Source organism: Hypomesus transpacificus, chromosome 11 (assembly GCF_021917145.1).
Source record: "Hypomesus transpacificus isolate Combined female chromosome 11, fHypTra1, whole genome shotgun sequence".
In the NCBI taxonomy this organism is placed as follows: Eukaryota; Metazoa; Chordata; class Actinopteri; order Osmeriformes; family Osmeridae; genus Hypomesus; species Hypomesus transpacificus.
Window position 1 is genome coordinate 4848952 of NC_061070.1, and position 22982 is coordinate 4871933.

A 22982-nucleotide genomic window follows, 5' to 3' on the forward strand; every position below is an offset into this window, starting at 1 on the left:
CGTAATTGCAAACCAACAGTATAGTTTAAATCAACATCATTAATCTGTTATACCTGCAATTCAGAGTTTTACACAGTGAGCAAAAAATATAACTATATAGGTGTGCGTGACTGAACATCATGCCGTTGCTGTCTCAGCATCTCCTGCAAGGCAGTGTGTATGCTCTATTCACACCTTATAACCCAGACTTTACTACTGCAGTGCTGTGCGTGTGTGTTACTGTCTCTCCGCCAGCCTCTCCTCCTGCAGGACTATATCCAGGGTTCTCAGCTGCTTCAGGAAGCCTCGGTTGGGCAGGATGCAGCGTCGCTGCCGCACATGCACAATAGCTTCCACTACCGTTAACCCTTTCTCCACCATCAGGTAGGCCAGGACGAGGGTTGCTGACCTGCTGCGACCCATCACACAGTGCACCAAGACTTTGCCTGGAACACACGCACAGAAAGATCACAGAAACAAAGCTGAATGAAATGGCTATATCAAGTCAAGGCCCAAGAACCCCAGATGGCACTTTGACGCCATCTATGGTTCTCTTTACACAGTGAGAAGCAATGCCTTGGTGAGAAGACTAATTCCTCTCTATCTCGCTCTTTCTCTCCATCTCAATTTTCCCTCCCTTCGTTTCTCCCAGTGCGTACTCTGAGGCAGGCTGAGTGCGTGCTGGATGAACTGCGCAGCAGGGTAGAAGTACTGGGACATGTTGAAGGTGGGTGTGTCGTCAGCCTCGATGCCGTAGTACTGGATATCCATGTCTCTGTAATAGACTGCGCCTGTCAGCACGTTGTTCCACTTGCCTTCCGCTGCGTTCACGATGTGGGTTATACCCACCTCCTCCAGACCATCCCGCTCAAGAGCCGTTTTCCTGATTGCACACACACAAAGGGTACTGAGGCATCCTGCTGTGCTCACACTTACACGCTTATTTTTTAGTCGAGCTGCCGTATGGCAGTGTGAGATTTGATTCCCGCTTGTGTCATCATTGCTGAATTAACGAAATGTTCTACAGAAATTGTAGATTATATTATTTAAGAAAAATAAAACTAATCTAAAAATATATAATTTAAAAGAAAAGGTGCTACTATTTTCCCTTTCTTTAATCTGCGTTTTGTTTTGTTTTTGTATTTTGCACATGCACGAGCACATGGCTGCAGAACTACAAACTGACATATCCTACTTAATCTGTGTTATTATTCAAAATGGCAAAGAAATCTGTGGTATGGCAGCATTTCATTAAAGTACATTTACAAAGTAGCCTACCGGGTGACTCGAAAAACGTTGAATGCAAACTCTGCCAAGAACGGTTTATTTTTCATAGTTCGACGTCGAATATGATGTGGCCTACCACCTGAAAAACGTAAATTGGCCTAGCCCTACTTCGCTCATGCTAACGCCCTAGGTTGAAAAATGAACATGCCTATCATGAGAATCACATCCAAATCGAATGACATTATCTTCTCCGGCCAAGACAACAAAAGATTTATCTTTTGGACCGTTCCCCACTCAGCTTCTACATAAGTTCGCATGCTGCAAGTTCAGGCAGTGATAAGCGCGCTCTGATGATTTGCATGTTAAAAACATTTTTTTTTATTTAGGCCTACATTGTAAGAGATACTAAATACCATTGGCATTCGGTTACAACAGGACAGGTGATACTAGTCTTATTATTAGTAGGCTATTAGCGGCTGAATCTGCAATGTCCAGCCATTGAGTCAGATTGCGAAAATGTTGGTACGTTTTTTTGTGTGTGAAAAAAAAGCGTTTCAAATTTCGATTAGTCGATTTTCAGACGTTTCAGTCGATTCTTGGTCGACCAAAGAAAATCTTAGTCGGGGACAGCCCTAATTTTCAACTTTATTCTCGTCATGACTTTAATCTCGACATTTCGACTTTATTCTCAAAATGCTAAATAAACATAAAATCTTTCTCTTTAATTCCCCCCCCCCCCCTTGATGTGGCCCTAATGCTCCATCTAGGCAGACATCCCAACCTGCAAAAAGGCACTCAAATTGTATCTCCATCCTATCTTATACATTGCTGTCTACCTTTAAATATAGCCTATATTCAGTGAATAAAGGCTATACTTTTTATTTCTCTCTCACATTGGTGAATATTATTCATAAAAATAACTAAAGCACAACAGCGGCCTATTTGTGTGGCGTCCTGTGGAAAGAAGTCGGATGTCACGGCCGCACCGAGGTTAAATCAGTTTCATATTCGAGATTCAACAGACATTCATATTCGTACCTCCGTTCGGGCTCCGTGTCATATTTAGGGACCGGGGTAAAAGAGTAGACAGTCCGAATGTTTCTTCAATATCTTTGTCAAAATCGACCATACAAACATCAAACTTGTTGCACATTCTTCTACTACTGACTGACCAATTTGTCCAAGCTTTGGTTTGGTGATAATGTGATTATTGATTAACCCAAAGGCAATAAATCAATAAAAACACAAATGTTCCAGTATTTCCTAAACATCTTTGTCAAAAATGACCACAGAAACTTCAGACCCAGACCTGTTTCACATTCTTCTTATACTATCTGACCAAGTTGTCCAAGCTTTGGTTTGGTGATACAGTTGATTATTGATCAATCCATAGCCAATAAGTCAATAAAAACACCAATATTTCAGAATTTCCTCAATATCTTTGTCAAAAATGAACATAGAACCTTCAGACCCGTTTCACATTATTCTACTAATAGCTGACCAAGTTGTCCAAGCTTTAGTTTGGTGATAAAGTAAGGTTTGGTGATGACTTGAAAATTGGTGTTATTATTGATTTATTGGCTATGGGTTAATCAATGGGTTATTTAGCCCATGGAAGTGGATGAAGATCTGTTACGTTGCCTACATTCCTTTACCCTGAGGTTGAAACTTGGGGCTCTCAATGAGCGCCCTCAAAGTGTTTCCTTGTTTTATATATTTTTTTTATGTAGGCCTATGGGGCCCTTAGGGTGTGGGGGCCCACCCGCCTCGCGGGGGCTGCGGGGGCTTCCCAGCCGCCACTGCCCCTTACTTCACACATGTCAGGGAGTTTGGCCTCATCACCTAGTAGCTTCTTATAGCTAAAGACCGATAGCTCAATGACACCTTAACATGTCATTTGCAGTCATAACCCACCATGGACAATCGAAAAATCACTGCTGCAAACAGTGCAGCGAGCTAGACTATCATTGTGTTTTACCCCTATTAAACATGGGTACACTTAAGTGTAGTCTGTGGTGAAGTGCATTTAGTTTGTCTTTTTTTGTTTTTGTACTTGAACCCTCTGCCATGGTGCTGCAGACATTAAACCGAACCAAACTGATGCATGAACTGGAGAGAGAGAAGTCGACTGTAACGCCCGCCTACCTGATAGGTTAGTTAGCACAAAGAGAGACCAACCAGGAAACGCGCTGTGTCACTCTCTCACCACGTCTGTCACTAGCTCTCTTGGTTTCTCCAGAGCCCATCTACCAGAAATTACCATTGAACTGTCTCTCACTAAAGAGACAGTTAAAAAAAAAAATCCCCCGATTTCAAGGAGATTGTATAGCATTTGCGGGCGACAGGGAGCCACTACTGAAATGCGGGAGACTCCCTGAACTTCCAGGAGTCTTGGGATGTCTGACCAGGTGCTTCACTGTAGTTGAACAACATGACTTACTGTAGTCGTTGCTGATATGGCAGCAAATATTCTTAATGAAATATTTTTTCAACTTGTTGATTTACTCTCTTCAGAAAGGGGCAGCAATGCAAGTGTCTTAGGAACTGGCATTTCCAGTCAACGATAAAGGAAGAAGGTATGTTCAAATTGTTGTAGGTATGACTCAGAAGCCAGGTAAAGAATTACATTATTTAGGGGCCTCAACCAGTCCCCTTTTCCACCAAAGTGAACCGGGAGCTGGTTCTAAGCTGGTTCAATTTGCTAGCCTTCTAAGAACCGGTTAGCTTTTCCACGGGCTAGAGAGCCACCACAGAGCCACGTCATTACGTCACTGTATACATCTCATCTTTGCCAGCAACACTAGCCAAACACAAATCAATCCGAAGAACGCAAGGTTAAGATGTGGGATTTCTTGACTATTGTGCAATACCCTGGCCTCGCAGCAGTATGACAACACTGGCATTATCAGCGCAACATTTTATAAACTTTTGCTCTATAGTACTAACCCTAACCCGTACCGTTTAGCTGAAATATGGATTGTAAAAACTTAGAGCAATGGCGGTCAAAGGATTTTGTTTGTCTTGTTGGTCACGGTAACCCGCCCCTGACGCAAGCGGTTCTTACTTGGTTCCTACTTTAGCCCAGCTATGTTGTGGTGCTACATAAGAACCACTTTCCCTGTTTCGGAGCCGGTTCTTAGGCTGTCGAAAGAGAAAGAACTGGTTCGAAATTATGCACCGACTCCGAACCAGCACCAAAAATGCGTTGGTGGAAAAGGGGTATGCCTAGGGCCCACAAATCACTAGAACCGCTTCTGAGCAGGTGTAAACCAAGATGTGGGTTTTACTCGCATGTGCCTCCTGGTGAAATGGCAGCAGTAATCCGAGCAAGACGAAGACATAGGCCAAGGAGACGAGTTGAAAGGATTTTTGCAACAATGATCACACTTTTTCAATTGAGTGAACACAAAATCATTACGCGTCACAGATTGAGCAGCCATGCAATATTACAGTTACTGGAATTTGTAATTTCAGTCCAGATGGCATTTTTTTGTGTTGGTGTGGAATTCCGGCCTTGTATAATATTTCAATATGCTGATACCTCATGAACAAGCACATCAATTTTGTTATCACTAAATCTTTGTTTTCGCTGTTTTGTCTTTGGTGGCTGATCCATGATAGAAAGACAGAAGGAGGCCCATTCAATTGAGCGTTTAAATGCTTGCAATTTACGGTATAGTGGGCGGAGAAAGGCGCTGAATATCCGATGAACTGCAGGTTTGGTAAATACCATGTAAACTGAAGTATCACAGCGTACACTTTCTGCGGGTTGGCCATGGCGCTGATAACGCTACGTTTGCAAATGTACATACATGAGGGCCTCAGTGTATTCACCAGTGTATTTTATGTAAAGCACTTTGAGCTGCAACTCTTGTATGAAAAGGGCTATATAAATAAATTCTTACTTACTTACTTACCAGTGTTGGTCAACTTACTTGGAAAAAGTAATTAATTACTGATTACTTCTCCAAGAAAGTAACCCAGTTACTTTACTGACTATTTATTTTCAAATAAGTAGTCAACTTTACTTAGTTACTTTACTTAGTTAGCTTACTTTTCAAAAACATGATGCACAACCTGAATACGCTGTAAAGCAATAGACCTTTCAGCCTAATTCTATTATTTCTGCATATTCCATCATAGAAAATTGAATCAAAGGAAACTGTCTCCTTTTCAAAACTTGTTTCATTAGTTTCAATCATTTAACTTTATGCACGTGTAAAATAGCACACATGATGGCAGGACAGACCCTTTGCATGTTAGGGGAGGGGATACCAGTGGCGTAACTTAGTAACGACGGGCCCAGGTGCAAGATATTACGATGCCCCCCCCCCCTCCCCCACACACACACAACCCCAAGTGAACGCAAAAAAAATGGTTTTACATTGGAATAGATGGGGAAACACTTTGTTACATTTGGCTCCCCTCCTAGGAATATTCTCCCTAGCACCCTGCTAGGCTATTGGCTAGCTTAACACAAGGCCGTAGCCATGGAGTCAACATTGGGGGGGGACGATGTTCTTTTTAATTATAGTTTTGTATAGCGTGGGTGGTTGCCTGTCGTAGTGTAGCACATTTATACGTTCAGTTGTGCTGCGCTCAATAAAGTGCGTTGTCTTGACCTTTGAATTTATGTAACTATAGCGTATTGTATCGTCACATACATATTACCCAGCAACCATCATTGCTAATCACAAAAATACCAAAGAAAAAAATAACTTTTTCATTTCATTGAATCGTTTTTTGATAGTTTCTATAGTACATGTAGGATAAACATATGGTTTTGGTATATATTTACATTTAAATGTATGCATTTAGCAGACGCTTTTATCCAAAGCGACTTCCAAGAGAGAACTTTACAAAAGAGCATAGGTCACTGATCATAACAACGAGGTAGTCCCAAACATTGCAAGCAGCCAAAACAAGAAGCATACATTGTGAAAAAACTAAACAAGTGCCAAAAGGGAAGACCCATAAGAGCATGCAGTTATACAAGTTACAAATTAAAACAACATGAACCACAAAAAAGTGCAGGACTGTACCTGTAGAAGAACAATCAATAGTAAAATATTTCACAGCGAGTACAAGACTTAACTTCGTTATAACTAACCTACAAGAGCAACAAGTCACTCAATAAGAGTCATTGTTATCCTGGAGGACACTAACAACAGGTCTAGCCAAGCATTCCTAAGTGCCGTTGTACTCCCGGAACAAGTGCGTCTTGAGCCTTTTCTTGAAGGTGGGGAGACAGTCAGTGTCCCTGATGGAGGTGGGGAGCTGGTTCCACCATTGGGGGGCCAGGCAGGAGAATAGCTTGTGTTGGGACCTGGCAGTCTTGAGCGGTGGGACCACCAGGCGGTTGTCTGAGGAAGACCGTAGGTGACGGGTGGGGGTGTAAGGTTGCAGGAGAGACTTGATGTAGTCGGGTGCAGTCCCGTTCACTGCTCGGAAGGTCAGTACCAGGGTCTTGAATCTGATACGGGCGTTGATGGGTAGCCAGTGGAGAGAGATGAGGAGCGGGGTAACATGGGAGCGTCTCGGTAGATTGTAGACCAGGCGGGCCGCTGCGTTCTGAATCCTCTGAAGAGGGCGGGTTGCACATGCTGGGAGACCAGCGAGCAGCGAGTTGCAGTAGTCCAACTTGGAGAGGACCATTGCTTGGATTAGCAGCTGGGTGGAGTGCTCAGACAGGTATCTCCTGATCTTCCGGATGTTGTAGAGGGTGAATCTACAAGACCGGGAGACTGCGGCAATGTGGGCCGTGAGGGAGAGCTCGTCATCCATGGTAACCCCAAGGTTCCTGGCAGAGGATGAAGGGGTCACTGTCGCAGATCCCAGGGTGATTGACAGATCATGGGAGATGGAGGGTTTAGCCGGGATGATGAGAAGTTCTGTTTTGGCGAGGTTCAGCTGGAGGTGGTGCTCAGTCATCCAGGCAGAGATGTCTGTGAGGCAGGCCTCAATCCTAGCTGAGATCCCTGGATCAGTCGGGGGGAACGACAGGTACAGCTGCGTGTCGTCAGGGTAGCAGTGGTAGGAAAAGCCATGGGAGGTGATGATTGGTCCAAGTGAGGTGGTGTACAGAGAAATGAGGAGGGGGCCAAAGACGGAGCCCTGTGGGACACCAGTGGAGAGCTGGCGAGGGCCTGACAGTTTGCCTCCCCAGGACACCTGGTAGGATCTTCCCGACAGGTAGGATGAGATCCACTGGAGTGCAGTGCCAGTGATGCCCATCTCAGAAAGTCTGGAGAGCAGGATCTGGTGGTTAACCGTGTCAAATGCTGCAGAAAGGTCCAGCAGAATGATGACGGATGACCTGGAAGCCGCTCTGGCAGACTGGACGGCAGTGGTGACTGAAAGAAGGGCAGTCTCTGTGGAGTGGCCAGTCTTGAAGCCCGATTGGTTGGGGTCAAGCAGGTTGTTCTGAGAGAGAAAGTAAGACAGTTGGGTAGATACAGCACGTTCAATTGTTTTTGAGAAGAAGGGCGTGCTTATATATAGCTACTTTTCCCCAAAAAATAATAACCTTGACTGAGATAAGTTTGCATTTTTAAATGTATAGATAGCACTTGACTCCAGGGCCGGATGCAGCCTGCTTTGACTGGGGGGGCAGTGAACATTTCTGGGGGGGCATCATGATTACGGTAGGGGGTCTTATAATTTTATATATAACCATTATTTTATTATTTTTGAGTCTGCTTAACGATCCAAGTGTTAATCAGGCACGGAGCCAGACGTTATATACATTCGGGGCTTAACCTAAACCCATTACATATCCTGGGTTTGATCTGATGCTGGAGCGCGCGAGCGAAATTTTGGGGCATTCATTTCAGCCTAAAATTGTTTTTTGAGCTCCATGAACCGCTCCATAAACCGCCGCCGTTTTCCAATTGGTAAAAAACTTGTCTATGAAGGTGATGTCTATCATATCTGGCTCCAAATTGTCGATAGAGGAAGCAGAAACATGCATGTAGCTTGACTTGAGTATTCTAACCAAGTTTGAGAGCGATGCCCTAGGACCTTGGCTGAAAATGCGCATGGGGTACGTTTGCAGAACAGGCTGCATTGGATTCAAACCATGCTCGCCTTCACCCACAGCAGCGGTAACGTTGGTACCGAGAGACAGAGACCAGCAAGCTCTGCCTGCTCTGGAGTATGACTTTAATATCCATTGTTGCAGGGGCAGTAGTAGATGGTTTGGGGATCAGAAGTCGATGCATGATAAAACGTTTTTCTTGTAGTTAGGCCTACAAACACGCACGCAAAGAACAATCGCTGGCTAACAAAGCTAAAAGACTACTGTTAACGTCTTTAACCCGTGTATCTTCTATGAAAACAAATAAAGATTACAACTGAAACAGAAGTATGAAATTCCAGGGTCTAACATTAAACACGCGTCTATCTCCATTAGTAGTTTAGCTGCGCGCTGCTCTGTGTAGGCTCAGGGGGGTTTTAGCTAATTGGAGGCCCTGGGCAAAGAACTATTTTGAGGCCCCCCATAAGCCTCAAACCCCCGGAAAGAACCCTGTGTGTATGTGAAGTGAAGTATAAACTGCACTTTTAAGCTATGAACATAACGCTGCGCCTGCCCAGACGCCTTAAGGCAAGTCACTAATTTAGTGGCAAAATCCATTGTTATGTCTACAAAATTATTTTAGATACAGTCTAGCTAGCTTACAAATCCTGAGGATAGCCTACTGTAGCAGACCTTTCTATGTCACAACGCACAAGGGTGTTTTGTCCCTCCCTAGTTGCCGTAGGCTAGATGCAGAAATTATTACGTGAATTCAGTGAGGGCTGTTCGAATGGTGATGTCAAGTTATGAAAAGACACCGCGTCCGTGTCTTATTGTCCAAACGATCATATGTATCTAAAACAAACTTACAAAGAGCTTGGTTACACTACCAATGTCGAATTAGTAATGTTGTTAGCGATGCTAGCGTTATTTTGCTGGCTAGCCTATGACATTTCACTGGGTCTTGCAGCTGTTTGATTAACTGAAATTATTATGAAATGTTATCTTCTACTAGCCATTTGCCTACTTTAGCAAGTCACTTTATTTCCAAGCCCTGATAATTTAACTAAGACGACACAGTAAATAATTCCAAGTAATAAGCCCCCGTTCAATCATAGACACTCCACCACACGACAAATTCTCCTGATAGAAACTTCATGACCTGAATCATATGTTCCATGCAGGATTTAAGATAAAGTTTAGCTATAAAGAATAGAATTAAAGAATTGTGTTTTCATGCTTGATTTGAATTGTCATTCGTTTGCAATGACTAGTGATTTATTTTAATTAATAAAAAATACTATATGCCGAGGCCCCCCTGGTGGCCGAGGCCCCGGGCAACTGCCCGACTTGCCCAATGGGACGCACCGCCCCTGTGTAGGCTACTAAGGAATTACAAAGAAGAACGTTTTGAATTGTAACAAGGATATTGAAAATGGACCACGGTCGTAAATGCTGTGTTCCAGGCTGTACAGGGAAGGGTAACACGTACAGTCTTCCCGAGGAGCCAAACATTCGACAGGCATGACTGCTGTCTATGAGAAGATCCCGGCGAAGTTTGACACTCAATCATTCATTTGCTCTGAACGTTTCACCCAAGACAGTTTTGACAACCTTGGACAATTTCAAGCAGGATTTGCTAGGAAGCTGAACCTGGATAGAGGTTCGGTTCCGGCCGCGGGTTCAATGAGTGTATGCTCATTGCAACCGCAAGCTGTAAGGACAGTATGATGTTGTGCTAACAGTTATTAGCAATGCTAACGTGTCCTGTATATAGCATAGGTAGCAAGGCCGTAATCATAATACATATTGGGGGGGACACATCCCCCCCCAATATTCAAATCTGGTCAAAATGTCCCCCCCAATATTTTGATATAGAAATATAATGTGCTACGCTACGACAGGCAAGCTGTCCGGAATTATCATAAAAACAAAAAAAATCGTCCCCCCCAATGTTGACTCCATGGTTACGGCCTTGATAGGTAGAATGCTAAATACGTTTCTACACACATCAAATGAGTCTAGCTAGACTAGCTGTAGTCGGCATTAGAAGGGAAGCTTCCGAAAAAATTGCCAGAAAACGAACAGCAGTCTGGCTTATTACTAACGCCTGTCTAGATTTGAAAGAACTGGAGAAAGGCAGGTGCTAGATACAGGATACGTTGGCATTGCTAGTAACTGTTACTAGTAACACCTAGACTGTAGGCATGTAGACTAAAGGTCGATTTATACTTCTGCGTTTTTACGCACACGGGGAACGCCCTCTCCGTCAAGAAACGCCCTCTGCGTGTCCTCTCCGAGCAAGGGCGCAGAGCTCTGCGTGAACCTCCTGATTTTCCTGACTATCCGTCTGTCCATCCGTCATTTTACAGATACCCCTTGGCTGTGATTGGTCCGTAATAAGAACCGCTTGCGTCAGGGGTGGGGTTACCAACAAGAGAACAGAATCCTTTGACCGCCATTATTGTAAGTTTTTACAACTCTTATTTCAGCTAAACAGTACATGTAAATCAGCATCTGAATTAAAATGTGACGAGAAATGGGCAGTGTAGTTGCTGAAAATGTGCTTATTTTATTGATGAAACGGCTGATTTGTAAATTTGCTCCGACTTTTCGATAACCTAGCTAGCATTGCAGTGGAGCGCTATCTATTGTTCTGGCGGTGAATTGCTTTCTGCACGCAGAGTCATCGGAGTAGTATAAATTCAACCAGTCCGTCCGACTCCGCCGACTCCGTGCGTGTGTAGCCGGTGTGTGGTGAAACTCACTCCTCAAGTATGTAATAGGCCACCCGCGTCAACAAATTGCTAGCTTTTCGTTGGCGTAGTTGGTAGTGTTGGCGCTTGGGAAGTTAGAGGTGGTGAGTTAGACCCCCCCCCCGGGAGCGGACGGATGCCCGTATACCTCTGACGGAACTTGCAAGACCACGTCTGTTACACGTGCGTCTGTCCGTTAACGGAGACGCAGAAGTATAAAACGGCCTTAAACTAGTTTAGCTTGTTAACGCAAGAGCATAGGTAGAATGTGTGATAATTTAGCCTAGTTTATTGGCAATGGGGCTAACGTTGTTTCATGTTCCTGACTGTGTTTCATTCAAATAAATAACCCGTGTTATGTAAATCTACAATTCACGATGCATGTTTGTCCAGATCTTTGTCAGGTTTTTTTTCAGGAAGATATCTAGAGCTAGCTAACTGAAGTCGAGTTGAATCACGATATGGTTTGGTTGCTAAGCTGTAGCTTAACGTTCTACTCACCTAAGTCAATCCAGTTTGCTTCAACAACAGAAGTGGAAACAAGTAATGTTATCATTTCAAATGATATGTAGTCAATCTGTTGAAAACAGTGTTGTGTAGACACAATAGATTTATTTGTGCGTCTTTATTTCAAGTCTCCACCTTCGGTGTTTCAGTGAGTGCTGCTGTTGGCCGTGTTGCGTTTTTGCTCCCCAGCTTCACTCGTTGAAAACCAACCAATCAGCGCGCATCTTATCTAAATATTAATGAGCATACCATTAAAGGAGAAAAGCTAGTGTTTTTTCCCGGGAACATTTCAGAGGATCTATCAGGGGGCATAGAACAGCACCCGGGCCATTTTCAAACCAACCAATGTTACATACCCTATTCGGAGACCTTAAGCAACAGTGTGAAACACCCCAAAAAAACATTCAATCGCCCCTTTAAGCCCCATTGTACCGAATTTGGCTGCAGTTCCACCAGAGTTTGGGGGTAATCGCGACCGAGTGCATGTTGAATGGGAGTCTATGGAGCTAAACGGCGAAATTTGTCACTTTCGCCTGATTGTCGTTGAGAAATCTTTGATTTGATTGTAATTTTTGCATGTTCAACATGGATTATAGGTCGAAAGTTGAATGAATGATTACCTATGTCCTTTTGATTTCTTACAGAGTGAGTCGTTGTTGCCCATAACACGCTAGCATTCTGCTAATATATGCTGATTGGTTAGTGAAGGACTGATACGACCAGAGCTCCCAGAATGTCAGAGCATTAGCAACATTAGCAACAACATTAGCAAGCCAAAACTCTTTCTAGCATGTGTATTGACAGGGAGAACCTGTCAGCTGTGTTGTCGATGCCTTGAGAGATAAAAGTAAGTGACCAGAGCTTGCCGTAAAGCAGTAGCTCTGGTCGTATGATGTGTATGAGGTCAATTACATTTTCAAAGGCTTTTTAGAACAGAAAGGCGACTTTAAAACAATTTAACAGCCAGCAATGTGTCTTTTTTTTGCCTCCCCTTTCGAATTCAGAATTCAAATTACTAGTCAAAACATTTTATCCTGAGAAAAGTGGATTTTGAAGGGTACCGCTCCATAGAGCTCCATTCATTCTGCACTCGCTCGTTAGCGCCCTCACATGGAACTGCAACCAGTTCAGAACCCAGAAGTTTCCCGAAAGTGGCAGGTTCTCTATGGCTGATCCGAAGAACGCTGAGAACGCAAGTACATCCTTTTGAAGAACGTTCTGGCAAGCCTCCTTGCAGGAATGGTCTTGCAAGGACGCAAGGACGGAGAATGAATTGAGATGGTTAGGGTTTTCCTGGACTCGCAGCATTATGATAACACTGACTAACTACAAAAACTAGATAACAAAGCTAAAAAATGGTCCGTCTTCCTGTAATTTTACGTTTTCTGTAGCCCTTACAAACTTACAGTACCTGTTAACTAGTGTCTGCACAGCACTGAGCTAGGTTATCGAAAAGTCGGAGCAAATTTACAAATTAGCCGTTTCATCAATAAAATAAGAACATTTTCAGCGACTGAACTGCCTATTTCTCGTCACATTTGAATTCAGATGCTGATTTACACGTACAGTTTAGCTGAAATTTGAAAGGTAAACAATTACAGTTGTGAGTTTTGTCTGCCTCGCTTGACATCTTGCAATGACTTCTGGGAAATCAGAAGCGTTCTCGCTGGTCAAGTCACCATCCGATGCGTCCTCGATAAAAGGGGCGGATCAGGAACATTTCCGGGTATTTTTGATGTTCTTGGTGACTTGTGTTCTTTGGATTGGAACCGTACTTGGGCAATAAAAGATGACGTCAAACGAGTACGCAAGAACACAAGAACGGAAAAAAACGTGGATTGATAAACAGCCTATATTAGACAATCTCTGGCTGTACTGTATGGAGGGCCCTTCGTGCGACGGTACTTGGAGGGGGAGCCCGTCGAGTGACGCGTGTGTGTCTTTGGGCTAGGCTACTATGGAAGGCCCAGTGGGGAAGTATTACTGTAATACGCCCCCATGTGTTAACCACGCGTAATTAACGCTGACTTGGTGTCTTAATACTTGCCCACTAGGCCTTCCATAGGCTACGGGCCCAAATGCAGCCGCACCTGCTGCACCCCCTATAGTTACGCCCCTGGGAGGTACAAATTGTATCAGTTGAAAAAACGGCCTGATATAATATGAATTCCCTCTCTAAACCATATGGTAGACAGGTAAACAAGTCCCTTGTTACTATGGAAAACCCTGTCAAGTCTTCCACGTCGCTATTTGTACCCTTTGAATTCGAAGTGCAGCAGGTAAACTCCGCTTCTCTGAGTGCACGCGCGCTGCCGCGGGCAGGGGATACAAATCCTGTGCATTGGCACGACACCGGCTTGCAAGGTGCTCGCTCAGATTTGTGGTGGAATTTTTCTTCCCACGCCTAGGGTACAGCGGACGCTAATGTTTTTGTCACTTTTTACCGGGTCTAATGTCGGTAGTTCCAAGCATTAAACGCTGCATGGTCCTGCTCTCTCCCGCACTCCATGTTATCTCTTGTTGATCTACAGACGCACTGACGTCGCACCGCTCATACTTGATTGTCATTAGACACTCTCACAAACAAAATCACGGTTTAGTAACACAGTAACACAGCCTGCTTGCGGGAAAGTAACCAAAGTAAGTAATCTAATTACTGTTTTTGCAATTGTAATCCCTTACTTACCTCACTTATTACTCGAAAAAAGAAATCGGATTCCAGTAACACCCATCACTGGTATTCACACATGCACTTTCAGGAGATCCTGACAGCCATAGCCCTGCACTGAATTAGTGTGTGTACTCACTCATCACCGATGTAGATGTTGGGCCAGACTTCGTTAACGTGTGTGTACTGAGCTCCGACACCCGTCCAGAACATCTGCTCCAGTTCCAAAGCCCCCGGTGTGGCGTAACTGCTCTCTGGGTCAACTCGCACTGCCTCGTATGGGTTCCTGCCTTGGCTCTTTATCTGGTAGGATGCCATCACCTCTACCGGACCACGCAGATCCACGCACGCCTCACGCACACCCCACAATTGTGTCAGTCCAGGGGTCAACACTGTTGGACCAGGAAGACTCCCAGCAGTGGAGAAACTACACTTAACCACATAACGTTTTATGGACGTGGCACATTCCACCCATGCACAAGCAAGGTTTATTCCAGCAAACAGTAATTACACCTGTTACAGCAGTGTAAGTCCACCAGACTACATCATGGGATTTCACAACATTTTTTAAATGTTTACTGAACATATGTATGCCTGCATTCAACGACAAAAAAGTGATAGAATACTGGATGGGGATGACGATAATATTTTGCTATAATAGGGAAAGCCAACACAGAAGAAGCCAACACAGAAGGATAGCTTACCTCTTTCTCTGTCTCTCACTATCTCACTTTCTCTTCCTTTGTCTCTCTCTGTGGTCTCTACTATGGCTCGGGTGTGTCGAGAGAGTCTCAGATGAGTGGCCTCACTTGCCTGGCACCGATGAGTTGGTTGGGATTGTCCTCAGAAGTGAGTGTTCTTGTGAGTATGTGCGTGTGAAGTTCCTCCTCTTTTTTCGTGACTGTATGTTGGTTGTGTGTGGTCAGTCAGAGTCTGTGTGCACAGTGGGGTCCCCAGCATAAATGGTGTCTGCCCTCTCAGGCTCAACATTATATTTTTAGGCCACTGAGCTACAAGCCATGACCTCTATAAAATGCAACCTAGCATGTAGGAAGAAGCACACAGGCACACACACTCAATCACTGGCATTCTCTATCATTGGGTAACATGAGCTGAATGCACTAATGTGACAATGATTACTTTTAACTTAGCAGTTATGAATAGATCTGTAATACACCTCAGTTTTCAGAGGTGTATTACATGAAAGGGTGAGTCACTTACAGTGTAACTCCCAGTTACGTAATGAAGGCGGTCAGATGGCTGAGTGGTTAGGGAGTCGGGCTATTAATCAGAAGGTTGTTCGTTCGATTCCCGGTTGTGCCAAATGACGTTGTGTCCTTGGGCAAGGCACTTCACCCTACTAGCTTCGGTGAGAATGTCCCTGTACTTACTGTAAGTCGCTCTGGATAAGAGCGTCTGCTAAATGACTAAAAGTAAAGTAAGTAAAGTGAAGGATGTTACCACTGCATATCATGTCACTGAATGTCAGCAATGAATAGATGTGTGGAGGAAGGGAAGTTATTTTGGTGTCTGACTGTTTTTAACTGGTTTATTTTAGTTTTAGTTTCTAGGCTGCATGTAATTATCTAAGCCAATGGTGGAAGACCTTCAGCCTTGTGAGGTCACGTCTAAAACATAAACAATGATAGACTCATGTTAGAGCACGTCACTTTAATCATTAGTACATCTAATACAGAGCTCTCATCTGTGTGCATGCCTGTGTGTGTGTGTGTGTGTGTGTGTGTGGACTTGTCTGACTTTGTAGGCCTGTGTTTGTGCAGGTGTTTGCATCCCTTCATGTTTGGTTCTCTGTCCTCTCCAGTCTCCTCTGCTGTGTCAGATTTAGCTCCAGCTGTCTAAGCTGCAACAGAAAGCCTGCGTTGGGTCCAATGTCCCGGTTCAGACGAACAGCCATGATGGCGTCTACCAGAGAGACATGCTGGCAGATCATCAGGTAGGCCAGAACCATCGCTCCGGACCGACTGACACCCATGGCACAGTGGACAAACACCTTCCCTACAGGACACACATGGTGAAAATGCTGCCGCTGTGTGTGTGTGTGCGTACCTGTGAGTGTGTATAATGTATTTGGGCCAGATTTCTATATGTTGTGTGTGTATACTCAAGTACACTCACCATTGTGTTTTAGGGCATTGTCTATAAACTCTGCTGTGGAGCTGAAGAAGGGTCGGAGGTCAAACAGCGGATGGTCTGCTGCCTCAACACCGATGTACTTCACTGGTACTGGCATATCGCTGTAGAATCCAGGCCCGGTGTTAATGCGGTGAAGACCGGCTGCTGTATTCACAATGTGAGTTACACCCAAAGATGTCAACATGGGTTTGTCCCGTGCTGCAGACCTACAGATACACAGCCCTCAGCTACAAACATCATAACAACCTATACACCATGACCAAAAATTCTTCATTTCAACAGATTGGAAGTCTGAATGTGTCTGAGTTTGGCAGTTGGCATTGAAGAGCCCAGCTAAACCCTCCTATTGTCTTAAAAAAAAACATTCATTATAACCTTTGGGTCACTATAACCCAGGGTTCCATTTATCTCATGATTCAATTACATTTTTGAATGGAAATGTGAAAATTGGCACAATGTTACAGCTATGGTAAGTGTGGAATACTACCAAATAGTCATAAAACACAGTTTTGTTAACTTTCTAGGACCCCTCCAAATCTTTAAACTCATGAATGCCAATAAGACTGCATACAGACATAAATAAATAAGGTCAAGGATGTCTAAGCTGCCCAATGAAAATGTGGTCTTTTTGGGGGGGGCAAGGCAAGTTGATTCAAGACTGATTACAGAATTTTTGAGTTTCTGCTCTTTCCAACATCCATATAATCCAAACATTCAAATGAATAACTGACAAAAAAAACAGTAGGTCTTATATCTCATCTTTGGCCCTCCTTATATGGTTGGACATCACAAGGACAGGTACACCCCTATCAGTATTATCTTGGGACATGTTGACCCAGAGACAATAGGCATTACTTTTATTGTGGTAGCTACACTGAATTAATTTTTTCATTCCACAAAGTTCTATTTTCCACGTATTTTTGATTACTGTTTTTTATAATTTTGGAGGGTAAAGGGAAGACACCCTGATGGTATTTAGTTTTAGAGGAATTTCATAAAAATATCTATAGATATAGACACTGTATACACCTGCTTATTATACACTTTAAGATGTAAATATGGGCCATGATGACTTCTGCCTCTACTCACTCAATGATCATTAATTACTTACTCGTTTCCAAGATAGAGGTTAGGCCAGACTTGATTGACGGTTCCTAATGGCTTCCTATCGGTCCACATGATCCGTCGCAACTGTAAGAGAGGAGGAGTTTCTTCCTGGTGGGTGGAGTCTGTCCGACTTCTGTGGGGATAGAGACCAATTTGTGCTCTATAGTGTGTGTGTGTGTAAGTGTGAATGTATGTAAGCAGATTTATATATGTATGTAGGTTTGTGGGTGTACCTCCTTTATGTGTGTGTGTTTGAGGACATGTGTCTTCATCTGTGTGTGTCTGTAACGGTGTGTGCATTATGTGAGCTTACAGTTTCTCAGCCTGGATTCTCCTCCTCTCCCTCTCCAGGCTGGCATCCAGTCTGTGTAGCTGCAGCAGGAAGCCAGGGTTGGGGCAAATATCTCTATGCTGCCTGACTGCAGCTGCAGCCTCCTGCAGCTTCAGGCCTTCAGAGATCATGAGGAAGGCCAGTACCAAAGTTGCAGACTGGCTCTCTCCCATCAGACAGTGAACAAACACATGGCCTACAGCACAAAGGGGGTTAGGATAACTTCAGTAAGTCTGATAGAGAGACACTTTAAATCAAGTGTGAGCACCTACGTATCTGTGTGTGTGAAGTGAGTAAATGTTTGTGTGTGTGTCTCACCCTCCATGGCCAAGGCAGCTCTGATGTAACGTGCTACAGGGTAAAAGAACGGACTCAGGATAAAGTCCACTGCATCATCAGCCTCAACCCCATAATAGTCCACAGACATGTCTTTATAGAAATAAGAGCCAGTGTTGACATAGAAGCAGGGCTCAGGGCCTTTCTGTGGGGGTCTGTGTGCAGCATTGACTATGTGGGTGATTCCCAGGCTGTGGAGGGTTGCCTTGTCACGGGCTGCCACCCTAAAATACACATCACATAAATGATGATGGTATAGTGCTTTCATTTTTCGCTTTTGTGTGTGTGTGTTTGTGACTGTGTGGGATTGTGTTTGTGACCCTATATAAATGTGCTTATGTGTGCGCACCTGTGTGTGTGTGTGTGTGTGTGTGCGCGGACCTACTCGTTGCCAATGTAAACGTTGGGCCAGACCTGGTTGAGGTGCCCAGTGGGCTTTCTGTCTGCTAGAAAGAATTCCTGCAGCTCAGACACTGATGGAGGTTCATAGCATGGCTCCATCTATGCTGACACACACATACAAGCACACACACATAAATATATACATGTACACACATGCATGCACATAAACACATGCACACACACACAGACATTCATGCGTACATGCATGCACCCACAGGAAAACAAACACACACATGAAGATACACACACACGAGATCAGTAAAAGTTACAGTGTGCCCCATGTTTCTTTGAACCATTTGAAAATACAGAGAGCTGTAAGTTACTGTACTTCAAGAGCCAGACGAATCCAGACAACCATCTGACTCGACAAGATATACTAGATGTATATGAATCCCAACCTGAAAAGATGCAAACTTACCTTAAAGAGACAGTTCCTCTTCTTATACAAGCTTCTTCTCCTTGCACTCTCTCTGTCTCTAACACAGTCACACACACTGCAGCCAGTTTCTTTTTTTAAATGTGTAATTATAAACCCTTCAGTGACAAATACGCCCTCCAGAACTCAAGACTGGACAGCTGAATGTCTGATGTCCCATCAGGCTTATGCTATCTAACACACTTTCTCACAACACTATTACTCACACCACCACTCCATCCTCAAATATTATTTGAAATCCTCTCATAGGAGTCAGGTGGCCGAGCGGTTAGGGAACCAGACTTGTAATCAGAAGGTTGCTGGTTTGATTCCCGGCTGTGCCTCGGGGGGAATGTCCCTGTACTTACTGTAAGTCGCTCTGGATAAGAGTGTCTGCTAAATGTAAATATATGTATCTTTGACTCTACCTTGGGTTTTAAATGGGTTGGCATTTGAGGGGATGACAGAGACTGGCCAGAGACACCAAATAGCTTCTTATTTTCTCGTTGACTGTGTTTCTGCTATTCATACTACAGTGCCAACCTGTGTAACAACATGCATCAAGATATTACTCAGAAATAAGTGGGATATCCTATAAGTTTTATGCTAATCACCTAAGCTATTACCTCATCATACATTCATATATGCTATTTGTGTTCCAACTGAAAGCTACTGTGTTCTGGTGACTCTCACAGCTCTATGGTGTTGTATCTGCCTGCCTACGAGAACACCTATTGGCTGTATGTTATCTTTGTTTTTCTCTATTTACTATAAACACCGTCCTTTGGCCTTCAGAGTGGAGACATGATTGAGACCTAAGCCTGGTGTTGTGTAATTTCTTGTCAGAGGTCTGGTTTTCTCTCCCAATCTGAAGATTGATAAAATGTATAACCCAGAACTAAACTTAACTTAGTCACTCCACTAATAAAGTGGCAGACTAAACACTTTCTTCATCACTACAAATAACTACTAATCACTACTAACTATAATACCTACAACTAATCAAATAAATCTGAACTTATGCACTGTATCTGGGCAAATCATTAACATTGAATTACAAGCCAACAAAGAACCAGAACAAGCCCATTCATAGATATAAGGTTTTTACTAGGTACCAGGAATGATGCACACAGTATATACAACAATCATATTAACACTTTTAGGAACATCTGATTTGTAAAGCGAAAGGGCTCATTATTTTCAAGCAATTGAATGAAGTGAGTTACAACAGTGCAGAATGTTTTGAGGCAAGAACCTGGGGAGAAAAGAACAGGTATGACAGAGGGAGGGAGAGAAAAAAATATGGAGGAGGGTAAGTGGACTTTTGCCCAAAAAGAAGGAGAGAGCAGTGAGAGTTGTGAGGAACGAAACAGGAGCTTTCAGAGGAGAGGGCACAGCCTTCTCTTGCGTGTGAGCTGAGTGTCGAGGTTGAGGAGGAGCGCCAGGAAGTTCCTGTTGGGGTAGATGGCACGCCGCTGTATCACATGTTTCAAGGCATCTCGTAATGTGACACGTCGTCGCAGCATCAGGTAAGCCAGCACCAGTGTAGCGGAACGACTCATACCCATGATGCAGTGTACTAACACCTTTCCTGGAGACAGGGAGGAGGGTGTACAGAAGCTCTCATTAACAAACCTATTTACCAATAGGCTTGATTTTCTGCTGCACTTCTATAAACACCATTTGTATGACTTGCGAGACTTCTGTATTCACAATATCACGACCAAGCAGAAATCTATCTTGCCAAGTTTCAGCTTATCCGTTTGTGCCCAAACCCACAGTGATTCAAATCAGCAACCTTTGAGGAACTTACTAGTAGCTACAGGTGTGGTTGAAGTTAGCCCGTGACTCCCAAACAGTTTCCAAAGACGACTTCCCAGATGGATGTGTAATAAACCATCTGGCGAGTCAAGTTAGCATTTGTATGTCTCATTGGATGAAAGCATCCGCTAATCTAATAAAATGTAAATATTATGAAGGATTCTCAGTGTATTTTTACATTCTTTAAAGTACACCACACACACACAAACACCCACAACCATACCATCTTTGGTCTTCAGGGCCTTGTGTATGAAGTCTGCAGAAGCCTGAAAGTACTGGCTGATATCAAAGTGGGAGGAGTCTTCAGCAGGGATCCCACAGTACAGACAGGCATTGCCGTAGTAACTCTGGTCGCCGATGCTGCCCTGTTTACAGTGGGCTGCGTTCAGGATGTGAGTGATGCCCAGCTTCTGTAATGCTCCTCTGTTCTGGGCAATGGCCCTGGAGGACACACACACAAAGAGGCAGTGAAGCAGGGAGGTGAAGCATGTGATATTGCATAAGAGGCCGACCAGAAATAACCAGGGTTGGAACAGCCCAGTAACAACCTGTCATGGCAATGTGTTTGCATCTGACTAGAAGGCAGATCAATACTGGAAGCAGTGAGCCGGCAAGCCCCCTCACAGAGAGTAGCAGGACATAGCTGTAACAGTGCTAAGGAAAGAGTCAAAATGAGATTGCATACTCACACGTTTCCTATGTAGAGGTTGGGCCAGATCTCAGCTATGGGAGTCAACTCCAGTTTGCAGGAGTCCAGGATGTACTCCAGCTCTTTAATGAGCGCCAGGTTCTGTGGCCGTTTATCGTCTGTCATTCTGCTCCAGCTGAGAGATCTGCTCTCACACACACTCTGGCTCTTCTGTCTCTGTCCATAGCCAACACTCTTTCTGCCCTGCCCACTGCGCCTGTGTGTATGTGTGAGAAGGAGAGAGAAGGACATGAGCAGGTGGCTCTTTGGATGACCCCCAATTTAGCTCTGAGTTCAGTCTGTTCTGTTTCTCACTGGAGGCAAAACTACTGAAATTTCTCTCACTGTCTCTTCGTTCTCTCTCTCTTCCTCCCCTCCTCCTTGCTCTCTCCCTATCTTTGTCTCTCACTCTCTTCTTTCTTTCACTCATTCTCTTTCTCACCCTCTACCTCTCGCTCTCCATGTTCCTGCAAATCAAGGGCTGCTGCTTACAAGTGCTAATAGATTGAAATTGAGAGATGTAAAGAAAGAAAGATAGAAATAAAGAAAGATGAGTAAACTGTAGAAAGACAGAGGAGAGAAAGACAGAGAGAATCTCAATGTAACAGGCTCCCACTGAGATCATTTCAGAGCGGGACTGAGGTCAAACAGAATACAATTGTTCAGAGCTGTAAGGGGTTTGACTGTCCTACTGTATTTGTGAAGTAGAGAACTAGTAGAGACTGACTCTCTATAGTACACTGTTGCGACCTGATGTCTTGCATGACTGAGGTCATTGGGTTTGAATCTCTGCCAAATAATTCATGTGTATAATGTAGACTTTACACTTCAGTGGGCAGTACAGTTTTGGGGGCATCATCTGAGTGTGTTTCAAAATGTGTGTGTGTTTTGAAAATGTATGGGTGTGTGCCTGTATTTTCCTAAATGTGTGTGGGTGTGTTGAGTAATCCCGGTGCCTCTCCCTCTGCAGGGTGTGGTCCAGGGTGATGAGCTAGAGCAGGAAGCCCCTGTTTGGGAAGACCCAGCGCCTCTGCTGCACCCAGCGGACCGCCGTCAGCAGAGTCAGATCATGCTAGAACATGAGGAAGGCTAGAACCAATGCCGCAGACCGACTCACTCCCACATCGCAGTTCACCAACAGTTTGCATGACACACACACATACACACAGTAATGAACACTGTAGCCTTAGACATTGTTAAATACATTTGTATGTGTGTTTGTATACCTCACCTCCTGAACTAAGAGCCTGTATGAGCATGTATGAACTCAGCAGCGGGGTAGAAGAAAGGTCAAAGGTCAAAGGTGGGGAGATCGTTTGCTGGTACATTGTAGTTTTTCACAGTGGTCCCGTATAGTCTTCAGTGCCTTTACAGCACATCTTACTATGGGTTGCAAGACTTAAGTGATGCCCAACTGCCACAGACTGTACTTGTCATGAAACATGTATCTGAGAGATAGGATGTGTAAGGGCACTCCCTTCTCTCTCCCTTTCTTTCTCTTTCTCTCTCTTTTTCTTTCACTCTTACTGTAGCCACACACATATCTGAGTTCAGACTCACCTATCACACACACACA

At 44.1% G+C, this 22982-nt stretch overlaps 3 protein-coding genes across 9 annotated transcripts; all 3 read right to left on the minus strand.

Annotated features, from left to right (window-relative positions):
- Positions 1-97: 97 nt before the first annotated feature.
- On the minus strand, positions 98-15472 carry LOC124473927 (dual specificity phosphatase 29-like). Of its 4 annotated transcripts, XM_047029677.1 has the most exons (5): positions 15004-15022; positions 14857-14882; positions 14292-14544; positions 639-862; positions 98-425 (listed from the first exon to the last, which is right to left on the minus strand). In XM_047029677.1, exons 3-5 carry the CDS (start codon positions 14468-14470, stop codon positions 217-219), a joined length of 612 nt encoding a protein of 203 aa, XP_046885633.1. In that variant the 5' UTR covers positions 14471-14544; positions 14857-14882; positions 15004-15022; the 3' UTR covers positions 98-216. The 4 variants fall into 4 exon arrangements, with proteins under 4 accessions (XP_046885633.1, XP_046885630.1, XP_046885632.1 ...); XM_047029674.1 differs by having other exon boundaries at positions 14857-15472; XM_047029676.1 differs by having other exon boundaries at positions 14292-14561; positions 14857-15472.
- Positions 15473-15535: 63 nt separating this feature from the next.
- Positions 15536-18984, minus strand: LOC124473918 (dual specificity protein phosphatase 13-like). 3 transcript variants are annotated; one of them, XM_047029662.1, is made up of 7 exons: positions 18901-18984; positions 18466-18586; positions 18063-18304; positions 17727-17940; positions 17418-17546; positions 16289-16407; positions 15536-16168 (listed from the first exon to the last, which is right to left on the minus strand). In XM_047029662.1, the coding sequence occupies exons 2-7, from the start codon at positions 18579-18581 to the stop codon at positions 15948-15950; spliced, it is 1041 nt and encodes a 346-aa protein (XP_046885618.1). In that variant the 5' UTR covers positions 18582-18586; positions 18901-18984; the 3' UTR covers positions 15536-15947. The 3 variants fall into 3 exon arrangements, with proteins under 3 accessions (XP_046885618.1, XP_046885615.1, XP_046885616.1); XM_047029659.1 differs by having other exon boundaries at positions 16289-16512; XM_047029660.1 differs by having other exon boundaries at positions 16289-16512; positions 18466-18581; positions 18901-18976.
- A 999-nt stretch (positions 18985-19983) lies between these two features.
- LOC124473925 (dual specificity protein phosphatase 13-like) lies at positions 19984-21716 on the minus strand. Of its 2 annotated transcripts, XM_047029670.1 has the most exons (4): positions 21408-21625; positions 20942-21159; positions 20711-20797; positions 19984-20488 (listed from the first exon to the last, which is right to left on the minus strand). In XM_047029670.1, exons 1-4 carry the CDS (start codon positions 21530-21532, stop codon positions 20277-20279), a joined length of 642 nt encoding a protein of 213 aa, XP_046885626.1. In that variant the 5' UTR covers positions 21533-21625; the 3' UTR covers positions 19984-20276. The 2 variants fall into 2 exon arrangements, with proteins under 2 accessions (XP_046885626.1, XP_046885627.1); XM_047029671.1 differs by lacking the exon at positions 20711-20797 and having other exon boundaries at positions 21408-21716.
- Between the last annotated feature and the right edge of the window lie 1266 nt (positions 21717-22982).

What these genes read in the sequence shown, in the direction of transcription:
- LOC124473918 (XM_047029659.1), bottom strand. Translation starts at nt 18,581, where the DNA reads ATGGAGCCATGCTATGAACCTCCATCAGTGTCTGAGCTGCAGGAATTC. An exon ending in AACGTTTACATTGGCAACGA is followed by an intron (nt 18,305 to 18,465) that starts GTAGGTCCGCGC and finishes TGTGTATTTTAG; the next exon opens with GGTGGCAGCCCGTGACAAGG. An exon ending in AGAATCCAGGCTGAGAAACT is followed by an intron (nt 17,547 to 17,726) that starts GTAAGCTCACAT and finishes CTATCCCCACAG; the next exon opens with AAGTCGGACAGACTCCACCC.
- LOC124473925 (XM_047029671.1), bottom strand. Translation starts at nt 21,658, where the DNA reads ATGTCCTTCTCTCTCCTTCTCACACATACACACAGGCGCAGTGGGCAG. An exon ending in AACCTCTACATAGGAAACGT is followed by an intron (nt 21,160 to 21,407) that starts GTGAGTATGCAA and finishes TGTGTCCTCCAG; the next exon opens with GGCCATTGCCCAGAACAGAG. An exon ending in GGCCCTGAAGACCAAAGATG is followed by an intron (nt 20,489 to 20,941) that starts GTATGGTTGTGG and finishes CCCTGTCTCCAG; the next exon opens with GAAAGGTGTTAGTACACTGC.
- LOC124473927 (XM_047029674.1), bottom strand. Translation starts at nt 14,470, where the DNA reads ATGGCATCCTACCAGATAAAGAGCCAAGGCAGGAACCCATACGAGGCA. An exon ending in AACATCTACATCGGTGATGA is followed by an intron (nt 863 to 14,291) that starts GTGAGTACACAC and finishes GTGTGCAATCAG; the next exon opens with GAAAACGGCTCTTGAGCGGG. An exon ending in CGCACTCAGCCTGCCTCAGA is followed by an intron (nt 426 to 638) that starts GTACGCACTGGG and finishes CGTGTGTTCCAG; the next exon opens with GCAAAGTCTTGGTGCACTGT.